This window comes from Catharus ustulatus, chromosome 3 (genome assembly GCF_009819885.2).
Source record: "Catharus ustulatus isolate bCatUst1 chromosome 3, bCatUst1.pri.v2, whole genome shotgun sequence".
In the NCBI taxonomy this organism is placed as follows: Eukaryota; Metazoa; Chordata; class Aves; order Passeriformes; family Turdidae; genus Catharus; species Catharus ustulatus.
In genome coordinates this window covers 85503808-85528835 of record NC_046223.1, presented here as the reverse complement: position 1 = coordinate 85528835, position 25028 = coordinate 85503808, and the positions used below count along the sequence as shown (strand labels likewise).

The window sequence follows — 25028 nt, the reverse complement described above, 5'->3', positions numbered from 1 at the left end:
TTTGGGGACATCCCTCATGTGCCAGCCCTGTGCCGCGGGGTGCGGGTCTGCGACAGCCCCCTGGTGCTCCGGGAACAGCCACCTGCTTCCCCGGGACACTGCCCCGTCTCCGTGCGGGAGGCCTTACCTGGGCAACCTCGGTGATCAAAGAGTGAAGTGATCAAAGCTTTCCTGAGGAAAGGTTGCGCTGCTTTGGTCATTAATAACGAAGAATATCAGCTATTAATTACTTGTATCTATTTTTATAAGTCACAATTTTGAAGTTTTCTCCTGTCCATTTTACCTAAGTCACAAGAAAAAACACTTCAGAAGTTTTGTTGGATGGATGCTGAGATTCAATTGTTGTTCAATTCAAATGTTGTTAGTGCTCCTGTTAAAAAAACAGATTGTGTGAATATGCAGATACTAGAATATCAAAGGATTATCCAAGTTATCAATATTTTTACTTGGTTATTTCTGATGTCAGTGGATTGAGATGATAGTTTCTCATCACTCTGGCCTTAGGAATTCAGAAATCTCAGGGCTTAGTCACTTGCATTTCTCTCACTGAGTGGCGGAAGAAAATAATAATTAATTTTGTATTATCACAGAGTGGCTGGAGTTCTTGGTCCTTAGAAGTCATCTAGTCCCAACCCTCCTGCCATGGGCAGGGACACCTTCCACTGGACCAGGTTGCTCAAAATCCCATCCATCCTGGTCTTGAACAGTTCCAGGGATGAAGTTTAATCCCAGCCAGCAGCTAAATACCGCACAGCCTTTTGTTCAATCCCCCCACTCTAGCAGGGATAGTCATAAAGAAAAGGTAAACTTAGTGGGTTGAGATAAGAATAATCTAATAATTGAAATAAAATATAATAGTGATACTAACTATGCTAATAATATGATTAATAAGAATTGTAGTAAGGAAAGGAAGAGAGAATAGCAGAACTCAAGAGAAACAAGTGATGGATATGGTTGCTCAGCTCCTGATGATCGAGCCCAGCCCATTTCTGAGCCGAAAGCCCAATATTCCTTTGGCCAGTTTGGGTCACCTCTTCTGGCCTTGCTTACCTCCCAGCTTTCAGTGCAGCTCCTCAGTAGCAGAGGCATGAGACATTAAAAAGTCCTTTACTTAGGGTAAACACTGCGTAGCATCAGCCAAAACATCAGGATATTATCAATGTCATTCTCATACTAAATCCAGATCCCACAGCTTTGTACCAGCTACTAAGAAAATGACCCAGCTAAAACCAAGTCTTGCATCCACAGCTTCTTCAGGAAATCTGTTCCAATCTGTGCATGTCTCATCACCCTCACATTAAAGAATTTCTTCCTAATACCTAATCTAAACCAACCCTCTTTCAGTTTGAAGTGATTCCCTCTTGTCTTGCTCTTGTAAAAGTCCCTCTCCAGCTTTCTTGTAAAACCCTTCATGTGCTCAAAGGCATCCTGGAGCATTCTTTTCTCCAGGCTTAGCAACCTCAGCTCTCTTAACCTGTGTTCAGAAATGGTGGTCCCATTTTCTGATCATCTTCATGGCTTAGTTGTTGTCTTAATTTGAATAAACTAGTAATTGAGCCAGGTTGAAGTGTAAAAAAGTACCTGCCTATGGACTTGGCTGTGAATCCTTGGCAAGTCTCTTTAGTGGTTCACTCTTTTAGTGCTTCATAAATCAATATTTAGACACTACATATTTAAATATGGTCGTAGTTATGTTAGTGTCAATAGTGTGTGTAAGAATTCATTCTGTATTGCATGCTGTATGCTTTTTAGAGTACTGGATTCCTAGCAGTATTCCCTCTTTTCCTTGTCCTCTATACAGACATTTCCTTTCTTCTGAACAATCTCATCTTTCTTTCTGCCTGTATTAAATTTCTGTAAGAAATCCAAAATCAAGGTTTTTAAAATACTGTGGGTGCATTCTGGTAAGTTACCTGAATGAATTAGTATAACTGAAAGATACTGATCTTGTAGATTTACAAACTTGTGGAAACTGAACTGTTCAGCAAAGGCTGAAAGTGTGAAACTGAAAAGGAAATTATGGTGATATTTTAGTCACTATATTTTAATAAGGGAAGAGGGGATATGCAAAATAGTCTTCATACAGTCCTCCAAACTCTTGATGATTGCCTTTTTTTGAACTCTGGTTTGAAATTCTGCATTCAAAAGCTAATGCAGTCATTGGAACAGGTAAAACTGGGGAGATAAGGGCTGTTTTCTTCTTGGAACTTGGCAGTATATAAAGGCTGGGACTGTTTTCCACAGTCCCTAATTCCCACTGTAGATTTACTCTTTATGTAATTATTATTAGCATATATGAAACTCAGTAAATGAATAAGGGTTTGAATTTCATGGTTTCATAAATTTCGTCTCATAAAGCTATAATGAAAAGTATATCCTCAGTTCCCAAACCAAATGGATTTACACCCAGCTGATTAAGTGAGCACAGTTCTGTTTTGGTAGTGGAAGAAATCTGTGCTGACCTAAGAATAGATAAATTTACACCACAGTTTTATACTTTTATTTCTGAACAGCAGGTTTATAAGAATAAATTCCCTGTTCTGGAAATACATTCGTGTCTTTAGTAGTCAGAATACTAAAGAGAAACATAGTAATGGCACTGTATGCCAAGTTCATTATATATTATTGTGACACATAAAAACGGCCTGTTGAAGGAGAAAAAGGAGTGCAAAAGGAAGAACTCTCAGCTTGTAGGGAGAATATATACACAATCTTAAACTCCCTAAAATTCAAGCTTAAATTATTATTTTCAAGTGATATTGTTTGAGTGTGAGGCAAAGAATGTTTGAGGAGCCAAACTGATTTTTTAATGCTCATATGATTCTGAGCATACTCAATGTTTCTCATGTCTTTAATTTGCACCTGCTATTTTGTGCACTGTAATATGTTCACAAGGTTGTTTTCACCAACTCTTTTCCATAACTTTTGGGTTTTCTTCTAGAAAGCACTTTTTTTTTCTAGAATTGCAAACTTCATTTAAGGGGTGCTGTTGTCAGCCTTTTAAAATTTCTCTTGTTAGTCAGGTACCTTAAATAGATCTTTGAAAGTCAGCTTTAGCTGCCTGTGGTGCAGCAGCTCATCTCAGTGTGGTTGGCTGTCCACAATACATGTGTGTGCATCTGATGTGGTCTTCTTAACAGCCTTTGTAGTCTATGGGGGGAAACAAATGTTTCTGGGTCGTGACTTTACCACAGAATGTACAAATGACTTGGCTTATTTTTAACATTAAAAATTTCTGTTTCTGCCCATTGATAATAAAAGAAGTCTAGGCAGCTAGCTCAGCTGTAGCTATCTAAACTGTAGGTTTCTGTAGTTAAGAGGAGATAAATCCTACGTCAGAAATGTTACTGAAATCCTGAGGGATTATGGTTGCTTATGTTCTTAAATTCTCTGAAATGCTTATAATTGGGCAACATTAGTAAGTTCTAAAAATTTTTTTTACAACTCATTCATGTTACTTGGATTTGGAGAATTTATAAGATTTGATTTTTGAAGCTAAAATTATTTAAAAGTTGGAGTTTGAAGGAATAAATCATACTACATTTAAATTTCCTTGTGCTTTTGACATAAAGTGTTTTAAATACTTATTATTTTCAGTGTTGTTCTAGTTTTACCATTTTGAGTCCATTTGAAAAAAAATATACTGGAGTTATTGTTAGGCTTGTTGTAGGAAAAACAAGTTGAATGCCCACATTGTATAACTTTGTTTATTGTGCATGTAGGTTGTATAAAGATGACACTGTGGAGTAGCCTTGGTTTAATATACATTTTTACAATAAAAGCTGCTTAATTGGAACACAAGGCATACTTCAGTTCATCTTGATTATGTAGCTGTCCCATTATTATTTTTTATTATACGCAAAAATGACATTGTGCTAGACATACCAATTAAATCAAGTTTATTTTATTGTTGCTTAATGTTGTGGCCATATGTGTCTGAGCTCAGCCCAGTTCCACTAGAGCAATTGCAGCACTTTGTGCTCCATCATAATGAGTCAATATCTTGGATTCTATTGTATAAAGCAGATGAGGTTACAAAGATCTGGGTAATTTTTTCACCTTTATTTGCACTGTGTAATTGACAGACTAGTTAAAGAAAAAATCATGGCAACAAAACAGTTTTTCCTTGAATGCTTGTACCTTTAAATTTAGAAGGAAAAGCTTTTTTTATATATTTAGGGCTGTCTGAAGATTCTTAGCTGTGTAGTAGTGGTGAAAAGCAATTTGTTTCTGTCCTGACAAATCCTGTTATTTTTAAATAAAAAATTCACATTTGGAGAAAACCAAGCCCTGGAATGGCCTGGAAGTTATATGAATTACAGTCTATTTTGTATCTTATGCTATTAATTCTTTAAATTATTTTCTAAATTCCTGTGATAGTGGTCTGAGTAACAAATGGGTGTCCTGATGTAGTCAATGTTTTGTCTATGACATTTGCAGCAGTTTCCTCCATTCTTAGCCATGAATTTCATGGCCAAACTTGGAAATCACACCTAAGGTCTGTAATTCTTTGACATTAATGAATATTACTCCAGTTTTGAATTATTCCAAGTGAGTTTCAGTTTTGGGTTTGGTTTGAAGTGCCCTATAATTTTTAACGATCGCATAACTTAGCAAACTTCTTCCCATTTCTCTGTGACTTACCTGTATCCAAGGTCAGTGAGAAAAGTGTACAACTCAGAAGAGTAAATTATATAAAATTTACCCATAAACATCCCTGAAAGACTTCTTGAAAGCTCTAGAGCTGAGGGTTCACCTTCTTCTGCAAACGGCTGATTCTTTGAGTCATTAACGCCTTAGTATTTTAATCTTTCCATATGAGCTGCTTCATCAAAGGCAGCTGCAAAACAGGACTGGAAGGTTGGTGGATTAGGGTAGTGCTTATGAATCAGACTTATCCTGGTTCTTTCTGTTATCCTGTTTCCTGCTTATATCAAAGGTCTTCAATGGATCTTGCCCCACATCTCAGTTCCCCTTGTTATGTTACACAAAGCTGTATGGGACGGTTCAGTGCTTCTTTTTTAATTATTTCAGCAGATGAATAATTGCTCAGCAGGTCTGTGGGTTCTCAATACCCTTTCTGCATGAAAGCTGGAAGCGTGGAATGTCATTCTTGTATTGGAAATCTGAAGACTTAGCCCTGTTTGACAGTGCTGTTAACCCATCATATCCTCTGAGTGCTCCTCCAATACCAGTTTGTGGATTGAGGGGTTTGCAACAGGGAACCTGTCACGAGATGGTATCTGTTGTTAGGGTGCTGAGCCCTGCTTCCAACTGTTTACAAGGGATTGCTGGTTCTCACCTTAACACTGAGCAATCACAGGAATGGAGCTTTGGATAATGCTTGAACTTTTCTCTTTATGTCAGTCTTACTTTGGCATTAGCAGTTAGAATTAGGCTGGTGACTCCTTTCTGCTCTTGGTCGGGTACTATTCTCAATCAAGGAAAGTTTTTGGTTTGGTTCTAAAACTTTTTTTTCCGCCCAACCAGTGGCATAATTTTTGTGCTGATCGGAGCAAACCATTATTGATAAAACTCTGTAGCTGCCAATATGCTTTCAGTGGAATATATTTGGTGGTTCAGCACTTCCTGAGAGCAACAGATTGCTGTGCAATTTTTGCTAATGCACAGTTGGCCAGCATCCCCGTATTTCTAATAGTGTCATCCGGTGTGTTATTTTCTAGAAGATTTACATAGTAGTTTCTGAGACAGCAGTTGTCTCTTTAGGGGAATGGTGAAAAACCTCAATCAACTCTTAGAACTTCTTCTTTTCGATACACAAACTTCTTTCTTCCCAACCAGAAAAGAAATGAAGAGAGATAGTGATAGTGTCAGTAACAGAAAGCGATAGAGCTGTATATGCTCCATAAAATCTTTGAGAAATCCATTATTTCTGGAAATGCATGCAGAAATATTGCTATTTGTCATTAATTATCTGTTTTTTAAACAAGAGATTTTGTGATTCCAGTAGAATTATTTCTCCAAAAACTGCACTGTGTCTTGTTTGTAATAAGAACCAGCTGTATTCTGTGATCTGTCCTGCTATTGGGGATTTTCCTAACAGCATGTTTACAAGTAATTTTTCCAGAAAAGGAGTGATTTTTTTTCCTCCAGAGTAAGAATATCCCCCTAAACTCATGTTCATTCCTACTGTAGAAATGAGTCTGTATAAGATGTTGAAGAGGAAAAGGCCTCCCTCAAACTTCAAATTGCATTCATTCATTCATTAAATGTATGTCTTAAGGGTTAAGGTGGAATGCTATTTAAGATTCTCGAAGCAAAATTAGGTGATGATTTATGTGGTTTATGTGACTTACAAGGAATACATCTACTTTAGAAATTAGCATTTTGGAATGTTTCGGTTGAAAGATACTTTTACTCGTGTCCATTGTACTGTTACCTTGTGCACTAAGGTTTTTGTTATGCTTTAAACACAGTAGTCCCTTTCAAAACAAAATGACAAAGTGTCTCTCTCTCTATTTTGGTAATGGGTGGTCAAAAAATGCTACCAAAGTAGCATTTCACACAATTAGCATAGTGGTAATGTGTCAGTGGTCAGACAGCAAACTTTGTATTTTCTTTGTATTTTCTTTGTAATACTGTGTCCTGTAAGGAGAAATAGAATACCATAAATAAGGTATTGGTGGTGACTCTGATGAGAAAAGGCACCTGCACATTCATGAAATGCTGGAATAAATAGCACTCCCTGGCCCATACTGTAGTGTTGGTCATTTTGCAACTTCTGTGCATGCAATTTAAAGGAAAATACTAATATTGAAAAAGCATGTTATGAAGCAGAACGTAAATATGTGTTTGTCCTTAAAAGGAAGATGAATCAGAAAGCTTTGCAGAGTAGTGTCTGGAGGTAGCAAAATGTTAAATGAGCAGTGTAAGGCATTTTTGTGCCTGCCCTAATTTATCGTTCTGCTCTGCACAGGGTCTTTGTAGAAATGGAGCTTGACAGACACTGAGTAATATCTGGGTGAAATTTCTATTGATGAGGTAATCTGGGAAGCACCTTTCAGATTCAAAGCCAAATATTTTGGATACCTTACTGTTACTATTTCAGCTTCTTTCAGTGTGGTTCCATGTATTTCATTTTATTCATGGCTTTGAAGGCAGTTCAGTTAGTTGCATGCTTTTGTATTTGTAAACATTTCCTTTGATGTATAAGGCAAGCAAGAGTGTTACACCAGTTAGCTGTCCCACAGAGGTGCTGATCCTTTAAGACTGAGAGAATTAACTTCTGCTTTTCACTGAAATTCTGGATATTAATTGAAAAGTTGTGTGAAATAGGTTTTCTTTATCAGAATTTTGCATAAGTACCATTTAACGTATAACTGCTTTAAGTAATGGATATATACATAGTATAGTTCCGTTTCTAAAGGCTTACTATTTAGTTAGATTTAAGAATGCACTGGTGGCTTAGATTAGTTGATTTTGCCCTGACACATGACAGGAATAGAGTGTTTCAAGTGGAGTAGAGTAGCTTAAAATATTGCTGTAGGTAAATAAATCCCAAGGAATTTTTGCATTTTTGTACTTTTTGCTCTGTACTATGGAAAGTGTAAATTGGCTGCTGTGTCTGAATGGACAGTGTGCAGGAGTGCACAGGGATTGTTTGTGCGTTTCAGATCTATTTGAAAGATGAAAGAAATAAAAAGCAATGTGTCCCTGATGGATAAATGAATATATGATTATTTATGACTTACTGTCCAAAGTCCAGTAGAATCAGAGGAAGAAATCAGCTTACTGATATCAAATGATCTGGTGAAAGGATGACCTAAAATACCTATTTCAAACCTATGCTGTGTCTATTTCAGAGCTGCTCAACACAACTTATTTGTGCTTAACCTGCAGTTTTGAAGGATTACAAGAGAAAAACAGTGTTGTGAAGGAATTGTAGATGGCAAGGTCAGAGCAAAAGTGTAGGAAGTGATTTTTTTTTCTTAAATTATTGTTTTGAGACTGATATTTTTTCAGGAAAAGAATACATCAAACAACTGAATTAAATTATGTGGAATTAGGAAAAAGAAGTAACTTTGCTAATTAGATAGGCTGGTTTATATTAGTTGGTTTTAATTTCATCCTTTCCTTCTCTGCTGGTAGGCCCTGTGCTGTTGCACATGATGTAATCATCTATTTAAATATTTTGCTTCTCTGACTCTTATAATGCCTTTTGCCCCATCCTCACTGTTTGTAACAAAGCTTATAAAACTGTCTTCTTCACTTACCTTACTAGCCACTTGTGTGACTTTGAAGCTGTCTGCTTAGCTTTCTGCAGGCTTGAGGCTTAATGTAGACTTAAAACTTCAAGGGCATCAATACTAGGTGTCCAAAACCAGAGACAACCTCAAAGTTTTATCTTTTGAGCACTGGGACCTTTTGGTACACTTTCAAGAAATGATATCTATTGTATTTAAGTTTAAATAACCCCAAATAAATTCTTCTGTCATGGGTTTAGAATTCTTTTAGGAGGGAGGGAACATCAGGGTGGGTTTTGTGAGGTTAGTGTTTTTACTTTTTTCTTCCTTGTTTTAGTGGAGATAACATTTGAATTGAAAATTTTGCTAAGATAAGCCTATTTGAAGTGCTTACTATTTCCACAGTTACTCTCAAACACTGGCTGAATTTTATTTTTATAGCTGAGTGCAGCTCATGCATTTCTGTTCTCACATTGTGCACAGATGCTCATATTTCTGTTTTCCTTGATGATTTAGGAATGCACTAGAAATGAAAGAACTGGTCTCACCGTTAAACAGTTTTCAAAGCCAACAAATTATTGTGCATAACTTAATGGAGTAATAGTGAAGTAACCTTTTTGTTTTCTGTTTGTTTTTTTTTTTAATGCAATAGAAATCAAAGATGGAAGAGAAAAACAAATTTGGTATTTGAAAATATCAAAACTAGCACTGGCTTTTGCAATTATCCACTCAAAACCACCAGGGAAGAGTTCCAAAGAATACACAGAGTACCTTGCCAAAACTGTATCCGAACAAGATTTTGGATGGAAGTGGAAGGTGGAAGTGCTGGAAGCTGAAGTTCTTCGATTACGCCAGGAACTTCTTTTGAACAGGATCTCTCCAAGATTCTGTTTGGAAAACAGTAAGTTACTCAAATAATTTCTGGCTATGTTGCAAAAGCTAGGAACCAAACAGCTTTCATGTTGCCTGAACCATCTTGTACCTAGATGTGAGAGTTTTCAGTACACAGTTTTTTGTTTTTTCTTAAGTTTTGAGGTTGTGGAACACTTAATTCATTTGTAATGGGATTGTGTTTGAGAATTTGATGCTTATGCATAATTTATAAGTTTAACCTTCAGAATCAATATGTTTTATAAAAAATTGCAGATGAAAATTGTCAATATACAATATTACTATATAACCTTGGAAATACTAGTTTGTAAGAATTAGTATGTTTTTACATTTGGAACATGTCTTAAAGCCATATTGCATATTTTTTAACCATCCTACAGATTTTAAAATCAGAATTTAAGCCTAAAGTGTTGGAAGCACTAATCCCTAATATGTGTAACAGGAAGGCAGGGCAGGCAAGGGACTGTATATCTGCTGTTTCTGAGAGTGTATTGAGACTGTGGATACTGTGAATGTTTTTTACAGCATATGATAAAATATTGTGAGTCTTATATTATTGGATTCAGAAAAGCTTTTAGTTAAAAAAGGTTTTAAAAAAGATGGTCTCAAACAGGACTGTTTCTCTGACTTATGCATGTGTAGTAAGTCATGCTCAATTCAAGATATCAGTGAGCTTGGAAATCAGGCAGTGGAGGATTTCTGCAGGCTCTGGGGAGATACTTTCCTGGGAGATGAAGGTCAAAACGCTCTGGGCTGAAGGAAAGTTCATTGTTGAGGGGTCTCTAAAATCAAGATGTATAGCTAATTGCTTTATGACTTGAGATTTTTAGAAGGTTCCCTGGTGGAAAACTTGATGAGGCTTTACCATGCTGCTTTTGTAGTGAAACAGTAGCATCTTTATTGCTGTGCCTAAAGATTTCTAATTTGTAACATTGACTGATGGGGGGGATCATTAGACTTCAGCTAGAAGCTCTAATAGTTTATGTATTTAATTAGTATAATAGACCTTTCTCTCCAGAGAAGTGATTTAATGACTATTCTTACTTTGTTACTGTCTGTGTGTCTATTTTCTGCAACCTATTACAAACATGGCATTTTAGACTAAAAGTAACTTTTAAGATGTAATTTCCAGCAGGTGTCTTATGTTTTGAAGAACTGGCTGCATATTATCAGGAGAAGTTTATAAATATCTAATGTCTGGAGAGGATATTCTAATTGTGGATTAAGAAGAATACAGAAAACACTACTAATTAGTAAAACTTAGCAAACAAAATCAATTCACTTGCAACTTCTGTGTTCTAAGTCTAATTTTTGAAAGATTCTCTAAACTCTAAATTTATTTGTGAGATAGGCAGAGATAAATGTCCCTGGCAGATAATACCTCTTGCAAAGGATGTCAATTTTCATTACCCTAGTCACACTGAAGTTTGTTTACAGTCTCAAAATAAATCTTTTGATAAATCTTTTCTAATTTTAGGTGTCTTACACCTACATTGTTTCTGCTGAGTATGCATTTATGATTACAGTTCCACTGGAGACAAATGCTCAGTCACTTGCTTTTGAGTAAAGAAAGACTGTTACTGGCAACATCTACACACTCCTCAGAATATCAAGTTGATGATATATATTAATAGTAGAATATCTGTGGTTGACATGGATGGGAAGATGGTTGTAGAAGCAAGACCTACCTGAAATAGGGGCCACTACACCACTGACATCTTCTGTCCCAAGATAAAAAACACCACTTTTGAGATTTTTCAGGCCTGTGGAGAACAGAAGCTAAAGGGTAGCTACTGATGAGATACAAATGCACAAGGAGCTTGAATCTAAGTTAGGAGAAAAAGTAGTAAGAGGTGTTATTTCATCCTTTCAAGTGAAACTACTACAGATCCATCAAGCTATCATTATGATTTCCCAGATTTTCCACCTAATATCACATCAGAGGTATACTCTTTAGGGCTGAGAATGATAACTAGGATTGCTCTTAGCACCAAGAAAGCTGCAGGTATCATGGATCCTTTTTCTAATCCACTCACTTCTGCAGCCTCATTTCTAGAGTTGGTGTTCTGCTTAAAATAATACAGCCTCTTAAAAATATTTCAAACCCCTAGCCTTTCTGTGGCTTTCTGCTGTTTTCATTAACAACTCTTTAGATTCAGGAATATCTGGCTTTCACAACATCCACCACCAGAAAATCTCATGCAGTAAGGATAAGACTGCATTTGTTCTCACTGGTACCTCTTGAGAACTGAGGATTTTGAGTCCTTCAACCAACTTCACTTTGCAGCTGTATCTTCTCTGCTTTGCATCCCAAATCTGAGAATTTTCCTCTCCTACCTGTTTGTAATAATAGTAGTAGGTCTTTCAGAGACTTTAGGAGTGATTAGAAACTGCCCATGGAGTTTTATTTCTTTGATATGAGAAATTTGTGAGCTTTTTGAAGCTGTGGTACCTGTTTTCCCTCTCCACATACAGTTGAACATAGTATAGATCTGCAAATACATGAAGGATAAAGAACAGAGAATCCATTTTTAAAAGAAATGGTGCCTAAATTTCTTTGTCCCATCTGAATAGTTCTTTGTCCTCATAGACACTAAAAAAGTTGTGGGTTCCTAGTGAGGGGGAGAAGCATGCTTTGCTGGAGGCAAACTTCTTGGTAGTGTGAGTTCTTACAGATTAATGTGTTTTTTATGAAAGTGCGGTGATGAGTATTCACTGGCTGTGCTGTGTCTGGAAGTTCCTTATTTGACTTATTTTTCAGTTGTGTTTCTGAATACAAGGACTCTACTCCTTGGTGGTGCTTTTGGCTGTATGTCATTTGGAGGAGGAGAAGAGGAGAAGCAAATCTTTTTACTATTATCTGTTGTTTTTCACCTTGACAGTATTGTCCTGACAACTAAGCCCATGGGTAGAAAAAGAAGTCAAATTTTATGTTAAATCAAAGTTTTGTGCCTTTTTTTTATTCAGAATTTCACAGAAAGGAGGTTAGAAACTTCTTGGTGTTATTCTAAGAATAAGCATTTATAGTATTTGAGCATTCTGTTGTCACTTTGCTTTGGAGCAACAAGAAAAGATAAAGGGTCTTACAAAGCATTGATGAATTGATAGGTTCATGGATTGAAGCACCTGTCTCTAAGACAAATTCCTTCACTCTTATCAGTTCATAAAATCAATGATCATATTGTTTCTTGGCAAGCTGTGTTAAAGAGCTCTGAAAAGCCTGCAGCTGTTACTCCAGCCCAAAAAGGCATAAATGCAGTATTCTACCCTTTTTTTGCCAAGCATGTATTTTAGGAATGACAATTTAGAGGATAAATGTTTATTACCTTGTTTGCTTCCAGCTGATACTCTTGAAGGTTCCAAATCGATTATCCAGGGTATATGTTTAGCAAAACTTATTTCAAGTATGTGTTCCTTCTTCCTTAGCTTCACCTTCAAACTTGGAGTTATTCCCTTCTTATGCAGTGGGTAAGAATTTATTGAACTGCTTGTTCCTCTAGTTAAAATAAACAGATTCTCTCCACCCTGTACCTTTTTAGAATTAGGTTACTCTTCCTTTTATAGATGATTTACAGTAGAACTTCTCCTGCCGTGACCTGGAGGTCCCTCCTGTTTTTAGCCTCCATAGTAGCACATGTGCCAGCCACCCTACCACAGTGTGTCTGTGTGTTTAGGGAAATGCTGATCTCTGACTCACAATGTGATTAACCTGAATGTCTGATTTTTAACTGTATCCTGGGGGTATGTTTCACCTTTTAGGATACTGTCCCCTAAATTCTATTCCAAAGAAGCAACTTGTATTGCTTTTGGGAATGACACCCAGAGGAAAAAAAAAATTATCTCCTCCTTCACTCCTTGTGTTTCTTGAGGCATTTAGTTGGAAAAAGGGAACAACTTCCTGTGTGGATTAATATGAATGAAGACACTTCAGTCTCATTTCTTCTCACTGGGAGCTTATAGAACTGGAACCAACCAGTTCAACACCTGAAGTAAAACTGATAATAAGCATTACATAGCTACACTTTACCACCAACCTTGCTTTGGGCCACAGAATTCAGCCTTCTCTTCCCTTTTCATGGCTTGGGAATTTCTTGCTCAAAAGGGAGAGGCAGAAACTGTGGGTGCTTGTCTAATATCCCAGGATTTCCGTGGTAGGCAAAGACACAGGATCAGATAAGTCCTGCTTTGATGATACGAGGAAAAATGATGGCCAGTCAAAATATTTTGTGAATAATTGGATTTCTAACTCCAACTTTTTAACTGAAAGGGCAAAGCTCTCCATCATGACTTAAGTAATGTAGATTGTGATGCTTCCTCTGTCTCCTTACATTAAAAGAAGTGGTGAGAGAACATAATTGATAATAGATTTTTTTTTTTAAGCTCATTTTCAAAGAGAAACCAATCAGATGAATTCAGAAAGGTCAGACCAAAACCTGAAAATTTCCTCTGTGGGTATGTTATCTGCAGCCTCATAAAGGAGTCTTCCTTGTTAGTGGAGATAACAGCAGTCCACATCTGACTGAATAATAATGATACAAACACATTCATCTATTAGGGGAAATTATCTCCCTCCCCAGAAGGTAGATGAAATAGTGCAAAATGTTTTCATGTTGTAAATAGCACTTAGCAACAATTTTAGTTCCTATGACATAGTAGTAAGGTAGAGGACTACAGACCAAAATTTCCAAATTATCATGGTATGTTTAAGGAAAAGCTATCTTTTCAGGTTGGTATGTTTAAATGAGCTGATGTTACAGATTGCTGTGTCCTGTCATCACTTTTTCCCCCTGGTATTTGGAAGGAGTACAAAAGCACAGCAACTGCAGAGGAACTGTAAGCCTCTAAGGGATGCCTTTTACTTTTTTCTTTTTCTAGCTTCTTTTTTCTAAGGTCAGGGGATTCTCCACTGGGCAGCAGTCAACTCTTAATTTGATGTTGCCATGGAAAACAGTTCTGATTATTTTTTTCAGGTGCTTAAGGATGTGATGTTTCTGTGTAAAGGCATTCTACCTCCGTACCTCCTGCTTCCCCATCTCCCCAAATAAAAATAGGTGTCTTTCTCTCCACACAGATCCACAAGGGCAGCCTAGTGTGTCATCACAACATTTTTTTCTCTAAGGCATATGGTTGTCAGGCAAACAGTAATTCAGAAATGTCATTTGACATCTTAAGTGTACTGGTGTATTCCCATGCATCTACCAGTGGTAATAATGCAAGTAGGCAGCATGGCAAGGAATGTCTCACAACCTAAGAAGTATTTTATGTTTTTATGAGAAGAACAAAGAAATGAGAGCAGATCTGTGAGATGGCAAAAATGAAGTTAAATTGTGTTTAGCACAGATTTACAGGAATATGACTCTTGGAATATGATGATGAGATAAATCTGTTCTGCATAGTTGTATTGACACAATGGTGAACTTTATGAAAGCTGAGGCTTTTCAGGATAATTAAATAAGTTAATTTGCAATCTGTAAAAAGCACCAGCTGGAGTGTAATGATTTATTGAAATCTCAGAGTACTGCTCCTTCCATGGATAACAGGTCTGTTTTGGTTTTGGAAACTTTCTCCCCTTGAAGGCGGGTGCAGCCTATCGTATCCAATGGCATTGCTACAGCTGTTCTAAGCACATGCTTGGGGCAAAGGGACCCAAGAAGTATACTTTCCTTTCCAGATTTCTCTGTAAGGAACCCATTCAGAGGCAAAACCAATCCGACTTTCCCAGCAAGAAAAAGGGTTTGTTATTATTTTATTAATTTGTTTTAAGATGCATGGTGATTATTAGGAGTAAGATTTGTAAAAGCAAGTGAGATTCATAATTTAGTGTAGATTAATGTCTTTTCTTCTGGCTAACAGAATGATAGTTATGGGAAAAACTGAATGTATATGGTAAAAACAGGTTACCAAGTGTGGCCATAGCAATTAGATTCTTCTGCCTTTAAATCTGCTGTGGGAAGCTAAGAATCAGTCAATTTTTTCCCTGGAAATACAGGATCATAGAATGGTGGAGATTGTGATGCCTGGAAAGGCTGGCCTGGAACAGAAACTAGACAGAGCAAAAGAAATAAGATAGGTATTTATTAAAATGATACACTTTGGGCAGTGCAAGATCCCGGCCGGGGCTACACCCAAATGAAGTCCAAGAAGGATCCCGGTCATGAGTTTTTACACTTTTATGGATTTTGATTCATCTACATATTGGGGTCAATTGTCCAACCACAGCCCCAGGCTATGAAGTCTCAGCCCCCTGGCTTGCCCCCTTTCCCTCGCTGTTTATGCTTTTTGGGTACCAGTTGTCCTTGATTCTCTAGCTGGGAAGGGATTGTTTTGTCTAACTACCCTGCGAAGAGAACTGACACCTGATACGAAGTTTCAGAGTTGCACACTAAGCAGCAGAGAATCTGAAAAATACAAAAGCTGAAACCCAAGGCAACAGGTTAAGAGTGTAGCCATGGCAATTAAGATTTTTTTAAGTCAGCCATTAAATCTGCAGTGGGAAGCTAAGAGTCAGTCAATTTTTTCCCTGGAAATACGGAATCACAGAATGGTGGAGGTTGGAAGGTAGTACTGAAAATCATCTTGTCCAAGCCTTTTGTCAAGCATGGTTATTTATAGCCAGTTGTGCAGAACCATGTCCAGACATTTTCTAAGTATCTCTGATGATGGAGATTTCACAACCCTTTTGGGCAGCTTTAACTCAAACTTAGAATCTTGTTCCTCAACAGATCTTTGTTTGCATCCTTCTGGATATATAAAGACAGAAAAGCCAAGCATTTATAACATGTTGTATTCAAGAAAAGTGATGTTTTTAGGAAGGCACACTTTAGCCAACTTCTTAAGGAGTCCACCTCATTTTAACCTTCATCTCACTAAGTTGCATCCAGATCATTGCAGTCTCCATTGGCTACTATTTCCTGTCTCTTAGCAAAGTTCAGTTTGTTTCATGATGCAGAACATTTTTAATAAGACATAATGCTTACAGTTTAGTACTACCAGTTAAGTCAGGTAGTCTTTAGAGATAACATTAATTCATTTAGTATTTTGAAATATCTCCTATCTGGCTTAGAACTGGAATTTCAGTCACGTCATTGAGATGGTCAATATTGTAAACCCAAATCTGTATGTTTGTCACCTGATTATTTATCCTTTCATGTCTTTACTGCAAGTTTGCTCTATTTGACTCGAGTTACAGAAGCTTTGTGCTGTCATCTACAGAGATCCCTTAAAAATGAATGTTTATATCCTCAAAATCCTTCTCAGTTCTTACAGAATTCTAAACATTTAGCTGCTTTATTTAAGCAAAATCCCTAACAAATTGAAGTATATGCTTCTAAACCTTTAGAGAAGCGTTTAAATCTTAGCATTGAACAAGCTGAGAATTTTACATGCTCAGTTCTATATTAATTTCTGTTGAATTATCCCTAAATGGGATAAACTATGTCAGAATGCACCTTTAGCATTAAAAAGCATAAAAAAGCACCTTGCATTTAAACAAAGTACCTTTCTTTTCCAAGTCAGTTACAAAAAGTCCCCCATGGAGCTGCAGAAGCAAAGTGTGGGATAGAAGGTTTCTAAGACTTCTTATCTGGGGAATTCTAATAATATTCTATAATACTATTTTATTATTTTGGAATAACGAAAATAGAAGTTTGGCTTGGTTCCAGGTCTGGACAGCAGTGGGGTGCTAAACACATAAGAGTTCATGAAGGGGGAAGAGTTGTTTTATCCTCAACCAGTCAGCTTGGTTAGTAATGAAAACAGCAGAATAGAGATGGAGTTACACATGAAAGAAAGGCAAAGAAAATGTATGGATTTTTAAATAAGAGAATAAAGTTGATTCATTGTTCATGGAAAGTGCACTTCAAACAAACCAATCAATGAAAATTAAATGAAGAATAACAGAGCCCTGAAAAATGTAGAGGTGGACATAATTTCACTTATATTTTCATTTCCTTTTAGAGGTTATTGACTGAACACCTACTTGGAAAGCAGAATGCCGTATCATCAAAGGGGTTTCTATGAATGTCTCAATTTTAGTTGTCTCATGTTTTTTCTTTTAGAAGTGGAACTGAGAGTATCAATTGGTACTGAGCTTTAAGAGAACTTTACATGTCTGATGTCAGTGGTTTTAATTTTCAAGTGATAATCTATGTCTACTCATGAAATGAGGGAATATAAACAATGTCTAATGCTTGAAACAGAAGTAATTTTTTCATTGCAGAATTCAGATCATGTCTCCACTTTGCTTCTCACTTCTGCCACCTTCAAACCTGTTTTCTGTTCTGCAGTCCCTGTTGGTGGTGGAACTGCAGGTAGATTAAGTTTTTCAAAATATTTGAAGATCATTTTACCATTTCACAGCAATTTTATAAGTTGAGGACCCTTCTTTCACTTTAAATTTAGCATTTTACATGTAGCATTTGGCCTTTCTCATTCAAATGTTCTCTGGTCTGAGGCAGCTACCAACAGAGTATCTTAAAAAAGCTTCTTCTACCACCCCAGCTCCTACTACATGAATCTTATACAAGCTGACTCTTTTACTCATCATTGTGTAGTGAGAGAATGAATGTAGGAGATGTGATTGACTTTGGTGTTTTTTAGAGCTCTACTTCCTTAGGACTAACTGAAGACTCCCTGTTCTCTAATCACGGGGCTGGTTGGCATCACTGCCCTGATTAAAGCTTCTGGGGTTTTATACTGGCCACAGCAGTATGCACAGCTGAGTTCCAGTGTCTGCACACCTTGCTGACACTCTGCAGTATGTAAGTTGCTCCCTCATCCCTTGAGTGGCTTCTGATTTTCAGGCCATACTCTTTCTGCAGTACTGGATATGTGTAGAGGTATGTGAGTTCTTCAGCCTTTTGCATCCCAAGGCTCTCTGTGGGACCACATTTGTTTGGGTCTCAGGATCTTGCTTTGGTTTTCAGCTCAGGATCTTAATTTAGTAAGGACCTAAAGTTGTAAATATGAATTAAGAATTTAAATATTTCCTGAATTTGATGTGACAAATATAAAGAGGCTGTAAAATTGTTCATGACCAGATATTTCATTACTTATGGTGGTGTAAAATTTATGATCACTTTATCACATACACTGAATTTTCATATTTCTTGTTCCAAAACAGTGGTAGTCAAATGTTCTCAAAATTAGTATTTTAAGGTTTTTGTTAGTCTGAGGCAGGCTTAATGCTATTCCTTTTATTTTTTCTTTTTTTTTCTACTTGATGACTACATGATGTGAACACCAAGCCTGCTTTCTTATTTTAATAGTAGGTAGGTACGAAGTGATGAGCTTAGCTTCTTTCAAGAAATAAATTATAAGCTATTTCTAGACATTTTGAGGGAAATAATGAGTATTTCCTGATGTATTACTATTATTTTCCTTTTTACAATATAACTGACCTCCTCCCCAAATGACTGGAACATGTAAATGGCTTAACAATTTGAAGCATTCTGTATTACTGATTTAGCTGGAAATACACTGATATTACTGTAACAGGGTTTTCTGGAAGCTCATCATGGAACAGGAATTTGATATTGCAGTGGATAGGAACCTAACCATAAATGCAACATTGTCTCCTAGTAGGAGGAGTGTTTCATTGAATACCCTACCTGTTTTATTTGGGAACATCTTAAGTTTAGTTTCTATGGATATGATAGTGCTGTACTATTCTTCCCTTTTTCTTCTCTATTCTTCTTTTTTTCTCCTCTTCTATTTTTTTCTTCTTTTTTGCTTCCACAAGAATGTGAGCAAACATACATATGGGGTTTTTGCACATAGTTCTTGCTTTGCTGCTTCTGACTTCTGACATGAAATCCTCATGAGCAATTTTCATGTTGTCCCACAGGATTAAGAACAGGAACAAAAGAACCACATAGTGGAACTCACAGTAGATTGATTCCCTGAAAGAACTTATTTTCCTTAAATGCCACCAAAAAACAACTTTCATTTTTTTTCTTCTGAAATGTGTTTTGCTCAAAACCCTAGGGAGAGAAGACATGAAAGATGGATGCCTGTTGTTGTTTGTCAGATCATGGGAAGTGTGCTTTGCTTCTTTGCTTGCTTTCTAAGTGTGGGTATACAGGGCATTTGGAAACAATGTTTATCTATGCTAGGCTAGCCTTAAATATCCAGCTTTTCCTACCTCCTGGAAATGGCAGTTGATTTTCCTACAGTTAGCCCTTTCCAGTCAGTTGGTACCAATACTGTGTAATTTTAAATATGTCTGAATGTTAGAGATGTGAAATTCAACAATAAAATAAACCACGTTTTGATCTCAGTAATAGTACTTTCATTGGTACTGGTTTGTTTTCAGAGATTGAATTAATGGTCAGAATTTGAAATGGTGAATTTAAGGAAATCTTTATTAAACTTTTGGGTAGTGTTTTATTAACATATAGAATACTGTAGGTTGCTGCTTGGGGATGTTTTCTGTGTTAAAAATGCTTTTTTTGACTTGCTATGAAATATAACATTTCTTTCCTGTGAGGCCAAAGCACCTATAATTAGTTTTAATTGATTTAAGAATACAAAGACAGAGGAGTATGGTACTGCATTGGATCCCTGTGGAAAATGAAGGGTTTAGGCAGGTTTTCCAAGAGCGAGAGGGGAAGCAGTTTGTGACTCTACCCCAGTAAGCTGGGCTGAGCCAGGAGTTGGTTAGATGGGGTTCTAGCCTTGCCTCCCTCATGGCACTGAGATGTTTATGTGTGCTCCACTTCATTTTTCTGGCTTGTTTTTACTGTGATCTTTTCACGTAGGTAGCATGTAGAACAGGTGTCTTTTGCCACCTAGAGCTGAGTTTCTGTTGAGAGGCATTGCCTTAAATGTATATAATGTGTGAAATGGGATGAAAGAGATTCTACAGTAGCACACAAAAGTAATTTATTGGTGTGAATGTACTGTATACCTCTTGTAATGTAGTTTGTGTGTCTTTGAAGGAGATGGTATGAGATAGGTGATGACTGAAAAAGCTTTTGATTCTGAATGTTCCTCTTTGTTAAATAATGAAAAAATCAAACCTAATGTTCTGTTCAACTTTGACTGTTGTTAGAATTTCTTACCTGACTGGGAAGAGAGAATACACATAAAGAAGAATATTTTATTTGATGCAGTTATAGTTACAGATTTTCACTGCCTTTTAAAAGCAGTCTGAGTTTTTGAGAATAAAAGCAGTGAAAATGTTTGGAGGACCAGAAAGCTGCATGTATTTTCTTCCCTGGACATTAATGGGAGTATAGATACTCACTTAAATTGTTTGTTTACTTAAAAGTTTACTTAAATGTCTACTTAAATTATATACAAGAAAACTTTAAAATTCTGACAGTTTAAACTGCAAATTACTGTTCATGTTACTATGAGCATAAAATATCTTGTTCACAAGATATTAACTTCTGAATTTTTGACTTGAAATTAAATATATCTTCTTCCACAGCTAAATTCTAGTCATGGGAAGTTCTTGGGAGCCAACATACACATGTATTACATGATTTTTGCATGGAAGCAGAAAGGAAAAAGTATATATGGCACTTTCAATAAGCATGTATTTAAGCATTGCACAAATATAATTTTCATGTTTGCATTTCAGGAAAACAAGATACCTCTGCTGAAACTCTTCTGGGTCAGGAACCTGTAAACCCTGTAACTTACTCAAGCCAGCTAGAAGATTCTGGATGTGATGTCTGTAATGACTCTGCATTTGATTCTTTAGGCATAGCTTCAGATTTTCACCAATCTGAGCATAATGTCAACACTTCTAAACATTGGTTGGAAAGAGTTCCCCCACTGAATTTTTGCCATTCTAGCAAGGAGCAATCTTTGACTGCTCCAGTGCATTTTTTGCAACGTTTGCTTGAAATAAGGAAACTGTCAGAAGGAGGAATTCTTCAAGCAGACTTCTCAGAGCTTGAGAATGATTCTTTCACCATATGCAGTTCAGTGTCTCAGTTGCTTGATGGACTGACTATTTTTTACAACAGTCCTAAATTCCCATCTCCAAGTTTCCTTACTGAAGGAGTTAATGTTTTGATCAGTTTAATAACTGATACTAAATTATCTAATCATGTTTTGAAGAAGTGTTTCAAGAAGATGGAAGAATTTAAGAAAAATCTAATTCAAATTATTTTAAGAAATAGGAGTGTCAATAGGGTAAGTTTAAAACATTTTTCTTTATCCATATCCCACTTCTATATACTGTAATATTCTCCTGGTTTTATGCACTTTTAAAATACCAGTTTGTCTTATATTTTGAAGAGTACTGCCCAGAGATTTTTGTGATTGTTCTTTTCTGCAATATGGATAATAAATGTCCTGAAGCACTTGAAAAAGTTCTTGCTCATGCATGCAAGAAGTTCTAGTCTATTCCCAGGTATAGAACTTTTAAATAACTGATAAAAATGCAGTTTAAAGCAACTGGATAGAAAATATGAGGGGAAAACACATTGGTTTACTTCCTATATGGAGATATACTTTAGATATTCATTCATATGTAATTAATTTTTGTCCCTTCTTGAGCATCCAAATACAATGGTTTATTTTTTTTCAGATATCCATCATTCTCTAGCTACTTGCAAATATGTGTTTTAAAAATATATAAGTAGATGAGTGAAGAGTTCAAAAATTATGTCCCCGTCACAAACAACAAATAGGATTGAATTGCATGTTGTTTATATTCATCAGTGTGTCTTGTTCCATGTATCATATTGTAAATTTCTTTATTCAACTGAAATATCCCTTATCTGTCCTCACAAGATGCCCTAAAGGTAATGAATTTTATGGTCTGTCTTAGAATTTTTGGTTTTCTTTCTGGCTTTTGGAGTAACTTGGAACAGACATGATGGTGGTGTTTTTGACACTTAGATGTACCAGTTTAGTGTCCCCATGTAGGTAACTACACTACCATTAGAGTAAATGAAGTTGTTATCCCTGTAATTAAAGTTGCCTCACGCAAAATGAGAGCTTGGACATCTGGTATGCCTGTGGATGGTTGTACCCATTTGTCTTAATTTAAAATGAATTCAACTCACTGTGTATTGAGTTTTTACCCCAGAATATCAAACAAATATCAAACAAATATTATTACCAAATTAAGAGGGCATTGGGTAAAAACGATGTACTTGCTTTTTTTTGGTTAGGAAGCATTCAGACTGAAATCTTTCCAGGACTAGAATCTTGTGTTTCTAAAACCAGAAACATTTCCACTTTAGTGTCAGCAGGGTGCAAGACTTAGTTTTTAATTAGAGGTGCCCCTGTGTTTTGAAAGGATGTGACCATACATTCCATTTTTATGGCATCAGGAATGAAGTTATACAGGTGTGACTCCTTTTGTGTGTTTCTTTTGTGTTTATGTGTGTGATCGCTGGATACGAAACAAGAGGTTTAAACAGTCCTTCTTAAGGATTTCTTTATAATTTATGATGTCCAGTGTTTCCACCATTTCCCATCCACTTCCTGAATGGGAAGTCAGTAAATAATTGAATTAAGGTTAAGTGTGGAAGAGCAACCCAGAGATTATCCAGAGACAGATTTTCTGTTGATTGGAGGAATCTGGCAAAGTTTAAGTGAGAGATGTCACATCTTAAATGGAAGAAGGTACTCTGATAGATCTGGGATGTTTCAGGTCTGCAAAGTATTTTTATTAATCATTCAGGAGAGGTGGAGTACATCCACATAATTTGAAAGTGGCATATTTTCTCTACATAACTTCACTAAAACAGATTGCTTCTAACGAGATGTGTTGCATCTTGCTTCCAGTAAAATATTGACTTAAGAGGCACTACTACTGGCAGCCATTACTTCAACTGAACAGATTAGAAGAGTTAAAAATTTTATAAACTACTAAGGGATAATATTGGAGGTTTCCAGATTATAGACTTGGTTTTCTTTAAACTAAATTGAAAAGGGAAATAAACACATAGCATTCAGAATTAGTAGTGTAAATTGTATAACTAATTCTTCATGTGTTGTGTACTGCACATAAAGTGCTCCCAGTGTACAAATTGTTCCCAGGAACACTTATACAGATGGTGATTGAAATATCAAGATTATAGGTTTTAAAAAAAATTACCATTACTTACAAGGCTATCTTCTGGAAAGAGTCACAAACTGTATGAATTTCAGTTACAGGAAAATGCTTAAATTCCTCCAACATAAAAATATTAAGAATTTTGTTATATCTAACCTTACTGTCAAAAAGCATTTATATAGACAGCCATGCAGCAATGTAGTATTTGATACAACTTTCCCTTTACCATGCTCACAGTTAAAACTGTCAGGAATTTTCAAGAAGGACAAAGGGCTGTGAGAAACACCTTCAAAAAGCTCACAGAGAGACGTGGTTGTGGATTACACTTAATTAACTAATTACGTCTCCAAAAGCAATCTCAGTGTTTTTCAGAGCAAGTTAAATAAATTTAAATTATCTTTGAGAATTGGAGAAGGAATCATCTCTACCTTAGATGCAAAGAAAGAAAAACAGCAGCAGAATTACTTGCTGTAATTGTAGAGTCCTATTGTTTAAAATGTTTCTAGTTATAAAGCATTGAAGCTGTAAGAACCAGCAAAGACATGTACTCAGATTTTTTTTCCTGGATTCAGCTGTCTAAAGCTGTGTGGTTTGGATACAGTCTGATCTGAAACTCCAAATTGACATAGATTTCAAAAGGAAAAAATAATAAGTCTGTCACTTAAGGTATGTGACAGAAAAGGTAATTATATATAAAATATTATTTATTAAAAAACTAAAAAAGCCTCTTGAATTTTCCTTTTTAAAATTTTCTTCTTTCCCTCCATGTTTGGAGGAGAGCTCAGAAATATACATACAGTTGTTAGACACACAATCTTTTGGAGTAAACCTTCTGGAAATATCTCAAAAAAGGAGCCTCAAGTCACAGCTGCTCAGGGTGAAACATGAATGTTCAGAGGTTCAACCATCTGTGCAACGCCTGACTTTGCACCTTCTGCTGGAATGGTTTTACATCCCTGTATGGCTGCCCAGAAAAGCTTGTGAGGATCACTTGTCTAACTCTGGAACAGATGAGCTGTTGCTTTCATGCAGCAAAATGTGTGACAGTCAGTGCTCATCTGTGGAGCAAGCACTTTGTTCATCACCAGTTGATGAGTCCTCAATAAACAGTGAGACCTTTGGGGGTTTGAAGAGGTGTATATTGCCTTTCAGCTGGAAAATTGTTCATTTGTGTTGAGTCACTCCACTGACACGCTCTGCCATGTCAGCAGAACCACTGTTGTGTTTATGTAGGTTCCTTGCAAGTCCTGCTTTCAAGCAGACCAAAGATACTGTAAAACTCTCTGAGATTGTATTCAGTTGGCAGAGCCACTGGCTCTGGCTTTCAAATGGACTCTACTACCTGACAAAACATGGGAAAACATTTCACATGGAAAACTCTGGTAGGAGTTCTAGTATGCAATTACAGCCCCAGTGGAGTAGAAACTTCAGAAAGGAAGCACTGGAACATTGCTTTTTGCTTAATCTACCTGTTTGGGATTTGGCAGTGTCTGTCTTCATCCACCTCCACAGAGACACAGCAGATGTAGGTTTCTCCTGCTCCTATTACATCACTAACTCACTGGCATGGCAATGTGCCTGTACTGTTGACTTTGTATCTGTTGTCCAGAATGTGTTTGAACGGGGGATCATTTCTCCTATATCAGAAAAATACAACAGTTGGAGGTACTGGGGATTCCCAACTCCCTGTGCTGTTTAGGGTAGCATATGTGTTTCATATTTCTGGTGAAGGTTTTGGACAGCTCATGGCAGTAGAGCACTTCAGAGATGACATCCTGGAGCTTGCCTGGAAGCCTCCTGAGGTGAATCTGGCTGGCTTCATGTTCATAATATATGGAGTTAGCTTTAAAAGTAATTTCTGTCTAACAGGAATTAAGACACTTTTTATGTGTCATATTTACATCTCTTGTGTA

At 36.6% G+C, this 25028-nt stretch overlaps 1 protein-coding gene across 1 annotated transcript in view; it reads left to right on the top strand.

Moving 5' to 3' along the window:
- The window catches only part of MEI4 (meiotic double-stranded break formation protein 4), a 139971-nt gene that overhangs the window by 68415 nt on the left and 46528 nt on the right, over positions 1-25028 (top strand). The window contains exons 3-4 of the mRNA XM_033054455.2: positions 8857-9105; positions 20680-21239. Coding sequence (XP_032910346.1) covers positions 8857-9105; positions 20680-21239 — 809 coding nt within the window. The remainder of the gene's footprint in view (positions 1-8856; positions 9106-20679; positions 21240-25028) is intronic.